Source organism: Penaeus monodon, chromosome 5 (assembly GCF_015228065.2).
Source record: "Penaeus monodon isolate SGIC_2016 chromosome 5, NSTDA_Pmon_1, whole genome shotgun sequence".
Taxonomy (NCBI): domain Eukaryota; kingdom Metazoa; phylum Arthropoda; class Malacostraca; order Decapoda; family Penaeidae; genus Penaeus; species Penaeus monodon.
The window spans coordinates 50,827,260-50,837,259 of NC_051390.1; the positions used below are offsets into that span (position 1 = coordinate 50,827,260).

A 10,000-nucleotide genomic window follows, 5' to 3' on the forward strand; every position below is an offset into this window, starting at 1 on the left:
TATATATTATATATATATATAATTATATTAATATATATTATATATATTTTTATATATATATATATTATATTATATATGTATATATATATTATATATACATATATATATACATATTATATATATTATATAATATATAAAATATTAATATATACAATATATACAGTATATACAGTATATACAGTATATACAATATATACAATATATATACAATATATACAATATATATAACATATGTATGTATAATGTAAGTATAATGTATGTATAATGTATGTATAATGATGTATGTATGTGTGTGTATATATATATATATATATATATATATATATATATATATATTATATATAATATTTTTATAGATATATATTATATATATTATATATTATTATTATATTTTAATATATATAATATATATAATAGATATATTATATATTATATATATATTATATACATTTTATATATATATATTATATATATATATTATATATATATTATATATATTATATATAATATATATATATATATATATGCCATCCATTTCACCCAGATCCAACAGTTTAGTGTACATTAAATTTTCATTTCAATATTTGTGCATCAAGTATGACCTTTATTTTCTTCATTTATTTATTTATTTATCTTTAACCCTGTACACAGTGCCCACCAGACACTTCCCCAAAAGCCTTAATGCCTCTGTCTTCAACACTGTTATCACTTCACAAATCTCTAGTGAGGAAATCTAATGACACTGTCACCGAGAGATTAATGTGTGAGGTTTGCAGATTCCTAGAAGTATCCCCAAGGTTGCTGTGGCTGGAATAACAGAGACGTGCAGTCACTTTGTAAACAATTACCCTAATGTTATCTCTAAATAAATACTGTCACCTGTCACTCAAGCAGAAAGAGTTAAACTGTAATTCTTTAGGGGTTCTCACAACTTTGTCAAATGACTGTTATTTTTCCTTTGTAAAAGAAATACAAGATAATATACTTGGGTTCATTGCCTCTGTCATTTCCATATACTATTTCCCTTGTAAGTGAAGGCTGGCTGAAACTTAACCGATACTTTACACTTCCAAAACGGCAGTCCTAAGGCATCACTCACCCAGATGCACAGGGGCTCGTGGAACATGAAGCTGATGATCTCTGGGATGAGGTAGGGCGTCATCTCCCTCTCCTGCGAGGCTCCCTCCAGGTCGAGGACATGGTAGAGGGACACCTCGCCTTCCTCTTGCTGATGGTGGTTCTCGGAGACATTGTTCTTCTCGAGCAGCTTCTCCTTCCAGTTGGGGTTGAGGGCCACCTGCACCCCTGCATAATACACGGAACACGAGAGCAGCAGGACACTCAGCCCGGTGTACCATGTGAGGTTGGGCAAGGGTAGTCTGTCTAACACAACGGGCATTTTCTCGCCTAGGCCTATGTGCGTTCACATCTATAGCAATAACGTGGGCCTATGTCGGTACGCAAGAGTAATGGGGGGGTGCTTCTGCACATATGACAACGTAGGCCCTTTTCACACTAGGACGGGTGGAAGGCAGCGAAAGGCGGCTTTCAAGGGTGTGTCACCAGAAGGCATTATAACGGACCTCTAACATACCATAAGGCTTATCACGCCCACACGCCCGTGGCATCACTACCCGCCCATAAGACACCCTCCCTGCTAGGCTTCTTGTCACCAGAGACACACCAAACTACCATCTTCATTCATAATAACGCGAGTGTGGCAAATCTACCTCGGGGGTGTTCACTTCATCACGTTTACTGTTAGTGTGTTGTCTTTTTCTAGCGTGTGATGTCAGTATATTTTCTAGCGAGTGATGTCACTGCGCATTACTGGAACGCCAAGGACATTCTCTCTCGTGGTTCTCCTAATTGTCCTATTTCCTCTCTGTCACTTTCTATGGGACATGGGATGAATTAAAGGAGTGTTTTTACTGTAAATGTATGAGTAAATGGCAATACGAAATGACGTTATAACGCAAAAGAGAAGTAGGTGTTACTTTATTGTTTGGGGTAAAATAAGGTGTTCTTAACTTTTTCAAATATCATACGACAGGCAAATACTTATGTGTAATGCTAGATAATATTTATTTTCGTTATTTTTTGTTTAATGAAAATTAATATTCATTTTCAAAAGATAAAAATTATCGTTCTTTAAAAAAAAATGTCGCATCTGATACATTTTAGCAACTTAGTTCCTACTTTGAAATTGTTTTGAAACCGAGCACAAGACTGACATATGAAATATATCATTATCACAGGTTTCCTAACACTAATGTTTACATTATTCATATATTTCAAACTCATTTGCAGAATATAAGTATGGTTCGTTTGTGCGTAGATGCTATGCCCAAGGTCAACTGGCTTGGTATCACGTGCACAGTTCATGAACAGAATAGTATAAATTTTATTTCAGGCATTACTTTTCTTTGCCTATTTGATCGTTGTTTGTGGACAGATTCTCAATCTGAGCTTGATTGTAAGTGTAGCGGTTTAGGTTAATTCAGTATGAAGTAGTGTAACCTCAACCTTGTTTAATTCAAAGGGGTTCCGGTGTCGCTTACTTTTTTGTGTGTATGCCACTTATAACATATCAATTTCGTTTATTTCTCTGTTATCCCAATCATTATATTTACTCTACCCACGGACAGGTCACTCGCTATGTTCTGTTCTCTTGATCTTGATTTTGTTAGATTAATTTTTGTTATAAGCTCATCTGCTGTGGGGTATTCTAGGCTGCCATTGAACTATATTCAGTAAAAAAGAAAGAAAAAACGCATTGCATATCTTTCCTCAAAATCAAATATGGGACCCATAAAAATACACAAATTGTTCCAACACCTTTTAATTATTTACAGAGTATCTTGGTTGAATTCCAATTTTTCCAACTTCTCTTTCTTTAAGCTAACTCTTGGGCTTCTCATGGCATGTTTTAATGTCATGTCTAAATGCCTACAAACTGACGTACAACCTGCTTCAAGAACGGTTTTATTTCATTAAGGAGACACCATTTTTACTTTAAGGCCCGTGTCTCTTTTATTTGGTGTTCTGCCTTTTTTCAGTCGTTAAACTATGAAGGGGTGACATTGGCATGTTATAGCTTCATGTCAACTTTTTCGGTATGTAAAGCTCACCAAATTATTTTCGGGTGATAGTTTTAATTCTAAAGTAATTGAGTTTTTTACTTTTTCCTGGTAACATAATTTTATGGAAAGACGGGGGAGGAAAACTGAATTCATTCAAGCAGAGAAATACAAAGAAATTATGGGAGGAGAGAGAGGTGGAGAGATAAAGACATACAGACAGATGGAAAGAGAGGAAAGAGCAAAAACGAAAAGGGGGAATTAAAGGGGAAAAAACAAGCTAAGATAGATACTGAGAGAACTTTGTCAAGTCCAGCATTTTTTTTTTCTGTTCTCCGTTCCTTATGCGACATAAAAAAAAAAAGTTCTGCTATAACTATAAAATTCATATGTCTAATGTGTTTCATATGCTGCCTGCCTAAAATAATACAATTTCTCTCACTATGGATAAATATGGGTGTCATTATCTGATTAAGCAAGACAACCAAAAAAAATAAGCTTGCTGATTGGCAATATTTTATCTATTGTCTATATTCAAATGTCCACCAGAGTGGTTTTTACATTGCTGACTGGCAATATTTCACCTGTTGTCTGTATTCAAATGTGCATCAGAATAGTTTTGAAAACGGTATTTAATAATATCCTTGCACGACATAAATTTCAAAATTTCCCGAAGCGAAAAACAAAAACGGAAAAGTGAGCGGTGAACGTTATTATAGGAAGTAGAGTGCGTTACACTATTCCTTTATATTTCCAAGATGAGGCACAGCCACGTGGTGTTCACGTGGCCTCTCTATAGACCACGTCATGTTTCTATCATGCCTGCAGCCATGACCTCTCCAGAGAATAAGGGAGGTCGCTATCAGATAAAGAGTCCTCGTGTTGTTGTGTGTCTTCGCCTCATCCCTGCCAGGTCCTCGCTTCCCTGCTTATCCCCTTTCCCAAACACTTTGACGATTCCTTGTGAACTTTGGAAGGTTAAAGAATCCAACTATCGGTGATTTTCCCTTAGACTCACACTAGTTCTTGATAAGTCCTCTTTTAGTGCAAGAGAGTATAGTATAGTTACATTTGGCCATTGTCATTATAGTTATGTTTGTTGTTTTAGAGTTCAAATCGAACTCGTTTAATTCCTCTGATGGTTGTCTTTGTATTTTTTTCCAGCGTAAGTCCACCGTTCTAAAGCAGAATTTTTGTAGTACACATGCCGGTAATCAAAGTCTACTGTTTATGATACGATCAAAATTAACTTCTTTCGGTCTGTGGGCATACTGATTATTTTGCGTCAAGAAGAAAAAAAAACATGGGTTACTGACATAAGAATAAATGGCAATTACTCAAGAAAAGTATTCTCATTTACTGAAGATCAGTGTAAGTTGATAGCTCTATGATCTAATGTAGCGGAAATGGTAATGACAATGGTAGTGAATATACTACCAGTCGTTTCCTCATTGTATTGAAACTTTTGTCACTCAACCCTCTTTATCTTGAAGAATTTATATTTTACTTGGTAATGATTTCTTCTCCACTTTCTCTCTCTCTCTATGTATGTATATATATATATATATATATATATATATATATATATATATATATATATATATAGATAGATAGATAGATAGATAGATAGATAGATAGATAGGTAGATGGATAGATATAGATAGATATAGATAGATAGACACACACACACACACACACACACACACACACACACACACACACACACACACACACACACACACACACACACACACACACACACACACACGCACATATATATATATATATATATATATAGTATATATATATATATATATAAAAATATATATATATATATATGTGTGTGTATATATATATATATGTAAATATATATGTATATATGTATATATATATAAAATATATATAATATATATATATATATATATATATATACTATATATATATATATATATATGGATGTATGTGGATATGCCGCGCGCTTGTGTGTGTGTGTATGTGTGTTTGTGTGGTGCCGCTTCTCTATATATCTGTATATGTGCAAAGTCGAAATATGTCTTATTTTAACTTTGTATATGCATATGTACACATTTATCCTGCATACACGTGCACTCACATATAAGCTCATAGTAAGAGCGACATGAAAACCTGTTTACCACGATATACTCCCTGAACAAGTGCATACCCGATATGTACATACACACACACACACACACACACACACACACACACACACACACACACACACACACACACATAATATATATATATATATATATATATATATATATATATATATATATATATATATATATTTATATATATATATTTATATATATATATTTATATATATATATATATATATATATATATATATATATATATATATTTCTGTTTCTAATTTTGGCCCCTGATTTTTGCTATTCCGTCACGCCACCTTGTCATCGGTCTGGTTCTTGGCCTCCTTGTGTTAGCTATTACTTTTTATCCACCAGTTCACCCTGTTTCCTACATATCTAACTTACCCATTGCTATTTCTTATTCTTAATGCTCATAAGTGTATCTTACACTTTGGTCTGTTCTCAGGTCCATGCTGCCAGAGCCAGTAACAGTATGTTTCTGGTCCATATATCATGACGGGGAGGTGCATTAATTAAAAACTTCTCTTTTTAAATATAGTAGCAAGGAGCATCTTAATATGCTACTGTGTCTGCAGAAGACGTTCCAACCTAACCTAATTCGTCGCTCAATTTACTTTTCACTAAATGTATTTTTATGTATGAGTTGCCCTAGAAAAAATGTACTCGTCCATTACCTCCAACGTAACTAGTTTTTTCCTGTTTATCTAACTTTCCAGACTTCCTCTGTTCAAGTCGTTTATAAATTGTTGCAGCTCATCTGGTGACTCGCTGAAGAGAACAATATCGTCTGCAAATCTAATACTGTTTACATTCTCCTCCCCTATTTTGATACCCTTCCCCTATCCATATAAGATGTGGATAATTCTATTTCTGTTACAGGATGTGGATAATTCTATTTCTATTACCAGTGGACCACGTGGCTGTTTTCCACGTGGATCCAAATGTCCCAAATAAGAACCACCCGCTCAGCGAGGGCGGGAGGTTCACATTTATAATCTGAACCTGGGTTTGGGACCGAGAGTTCGTTTTGGAAGAAACCGACGCGGTAGGGTCCCCTTTCCCTCTCCCTCGGGGGAGTTCGTGCCTAAGCTACCACCGCGCTAAGGTCAGCCTCGCCTCCCTACAGGGTGGCTGACCCGTGACCCCTCCGCGCGGCCCGATAAACCCGTATAACTAAACATGTCGTGTTCTTATACTGCGTGGTTTTGGGTTTGCAACTCTAAGAAATAAAGAGTCAAGCCGTTAACAAGTATAACTACCCTCTGTTCCCCAATTGTACTAAGGAGGGATAGCCTTTTACAATCTGGTGGCAGGGTGGCGCTGCGTCCTTCCGGCTCGCAGCATGAACGCAAATCTCCCGAGAAAAAAAAAATCCGCCCCGACCCCCCGCTTCAAGACCATGGTAAGAAAAAAAAAAACACCGTAAGTACACTTTTTGGGCCCCTTTTCTTATTTCTTTTCCCTTCCTTCTCCCCATACATGTGTTAAAGCCGTTGTTTTTTGTTGGGTTAAAAGGTGTAACTGGAAAAACAAAGAAATGGCACGTTCTCCCCCTTATTCTTCCACCTCAGATCGCATTTCCGTGCAAATTTCGAGTATGTGATCAATAAACATGAATATCGTTCGTTAGTTAGAGAAATTTAAATTTATTTCTCTCGTTTTAAGATATTTAATATTGTTTCATCTTGCAACGAATTTAACGCTTTTCGTGATTTTATATTATCACGAATACCATTTCTTTTTTATCTCGTTCCTAACCCTCGCCCCGACCTGACCTGACCTCATTTTCTCTTTTCCCCGGTCGGTGGCGGCGTGGTAGGGTAAGGTTACATTGGGGCTTTTTGGTGACACGTTCTATCGGCGCTAGAGCGAAGCAGGTAACAAAATTGTATTATTTGGATATAAGCGTAGGATCTTCCCCCATATTCATAGTGCACAGGATTGCCCGATATTGCCCCGGGGGTTGCGTAAAAGCCTAATAGATCTGCGCCCGTCGTTCGAGAAGAGTAGGTGCCAAAAAACCGAAGTTATTCGTTCGTTCGGCTCCCCTTGAGTCGGTGTACCCGCGGTTTTCGTCCGTTTAATTAATGTAGGGGCTAGGGTTTAGCTTTAGAATCATTATTCGCTTATTAATCACACCCTTTCTCCCCCCTCTTGGGAAATCGCTTGCATGTTTTGGGTTTCCCCCCCAAGCGTTTTGTGTGATTGTGAAATTTAATTATCTTCGGGAATTTTGCGAGGCCCATTAAAAGATACGAGAAGGAGACAGGAATATTATATTTCCTGGCCGAGTCGCTTCAGTCAATACGGCATTTGGGTATAGGAATCCCCCCGTATTGAGTTTTTTATATTGAAGTCTGACGTGCCAAAGCTAGACATGTACTCGGCAGTTCAGATTTCTGACCCCCCCGAAGAAGATTTTTTCTTGATAAAAAAAAAGGCGAATATTTTTTTTTTATTCCACCATTCATTCATGCGTACATTCTGTCGCATATCATTATATGTTGAATTCAATGTGGTAGTTGAAATAATCTTAAATAGCTAGCATTGCTAATTTACTTCAGTTTTGTTATAGTGAAACGTTAATATTCGTGTTTATGATTCATTCCCCTTTTGGGGAGGTCACTCGCCTTCCCCCTCCTCATTAACGATAAACTGTCACTCCACACACGCATAACACAACACCTTCACCTCACTCCACACACACGCAGGACAAAAGACACTGACCCTTTTTTTATTAATAAGGCTGGTTGCTGTCTAGTGCCGGCGTAAAGATTTTATTATGTATCTCTTTAGCCCGCAATTTTGTCCGTCGTTTACGAGTGGTTCGTACATAAGGTACAAGTTACAAACTATTTCTTATCTGTGTGACGACTTTTGGTTCAAAATAGATCTTCGCGGATCGCCGATGTCGTTCCCTATCTATTCTCATATCTATCAGAGATGGTTGGTAGTTTCAAAAAAGGTCTATGCGGACCGCTACTGACTGAATCTCCCTCTTCCCCTTTTTCTTCTTTACTTTGTGAAAATAAAACACAAAATGAAAAAAAAAAAAAAACGAAAATAAGTTAAAAACCAAATTAAAAACCGTAAATTTTTATGGAATATCCGGCTAGTGGTAATTACCACACCAATCTTCTCTGTTGCCTTTTTCTTTTCCGCCTTTATCTTATTTGCCTTCGTTATGATCTGGCTCCCCGATTTATATTGCAGTCGGACCGACACGGCCCGAAGGAGGAACCCTTTAGGATGCTGTTAAGAAGGACGTCATCGAAAAATCGCCATTTGGCCACGGACCAGGATTTTCGTCAGAAAAGGTGTTGCCTGCCCAGACCTCCCCGTAGAATCCAGCGAACCAGCACCTTTGCCGCAGGTATCAGTCGCCCCAGAATGCTGTGCCTGGCGGACGCCTGCAGAATCCGGTCAACTCCAGGAGCTCGTAGCGCAGATATCAGCAGCCCCGAGATGCCGCCCCTGCCCCGACGCCCGTAGATCCGGATGAAGATTACGAGGACGTGTGGACGCGAGAAGGACCTGGACGAGATCTGTGAGGACGTGTGGGACGAGGACGCCGCCGAGTTAGGCCTGGCCAGGACTACGAGGAGGTCAAGACGAATCCGAAGTCAAGGAGGACCTTTGCGAGACTTTCGAGGACGTGTTGAACGAGGACGGACAGTTACACAGAGGACCAGGAGGATTAGGACGACAGGGACGAGAAGCCACGAAAAGGCACCAGGACGACGCACGAGAACGAGACGACCAGCCAAGTTAGGTCACCCTTGAAGGCGCCTCGAGGGCGAGGCGCGAGTAGGTGGCCGAGCAATATATAAGATGTGGATAATTCTATTATCTGTTACAGGATGTGGATAATTTCTATTTCTATTACCAGTGGACCACGTGGCTGTTTTCCACGTGGATCCAAATGTCCCAAATAAGAACCACCCGCTCAGCGAGGGCGGAGGTCACATTTTATATCTGACCTCGTTTGACCGAGAGTTCGTGTGAAGCACCGACGCGGTAGGGTCACCTCTCGCCTCCCTCCGGGGGAGTTCGTGCTAAGCTACCACCGCGCTAAGGTCAGCCCTCGCCTCCCTACAGGTGGGCTGACCGTGACCTCCGCGCGGCCCGATAACCCGTATAACTAAACATGTCGTGTTCTTATACTGCGTGGTGTCAACTCTAAGAAATAAAGAGTCAAGCCGTTAACAAGTATAACTACCCTCTGTTCACCATTGTACTAAGGATGATAGCCTTTTACAATCCATTCAAGTTTCTCTAATATTTCCTCGGGGTGAGTTGTTAACAGTTTTGATAATATGGCGTCACCCTGCCTTATATATATATATATATATATATATATATATATATATATATATATATATATATATATATATATACATATATACATACACTTGGGGTGTATCGTATATATATCTTCCACAATTTTACAACAGACTTCCTCTACTCCTTATTTTCGGATAGCTTCTAATGCTGCTGTTAATTGCACAGAATCGAAAGCTATACACAGGGGTTTCTATATTCGCTCATTTTCTCCATAAATTGGGTTAATGTGTGAAGGTGGTCTGTTGTTGAGAATCCACTGCTAATGCCTGCCTGTTCTCTAGGCTAGTTAGAATCTAGAGTGTCGGAGATACGAGTTGTGATTACTTTCTAAACCGTTTTTAAAATAGGGGACTTATGAATCAGTAATTCCTTATATCAATTTTCATAATTTTTGTGTATTAAAACAACTGCTGTACTTAACCTAAGTTTTGGAAATTT

At 38.0% G+C, this 10,000-nt stretch overlaps 1 protein-coding gene across 1 annotated transcript in view; it reads right to left on the minus strand.

Moving 5' to 3' along the window:
- Positions 1 to 1,840, minus strand: part of LOC119573268 (E3 ubiquitin-protein ligase AMFR-like) — a 17,783-nt gene extending 15,943 nt beyond the window's left edge. The window contains exon 1 of the mRNA XM_037920420.1: positions 1,100 to 1,840. Coding sequence (XP_037776348.1) covers positions 1,100 to 1,399 — 300 coding nt within the window. The 5' untranslated portion in view covers positions 1,400 to 1,840. The remainder of the gene's footprint in view (positions 1 to 1,099) is intronic.
- Between the last annotated feature and the right edge of the window lie 8,160 nt (positions 1,841 to 10,000).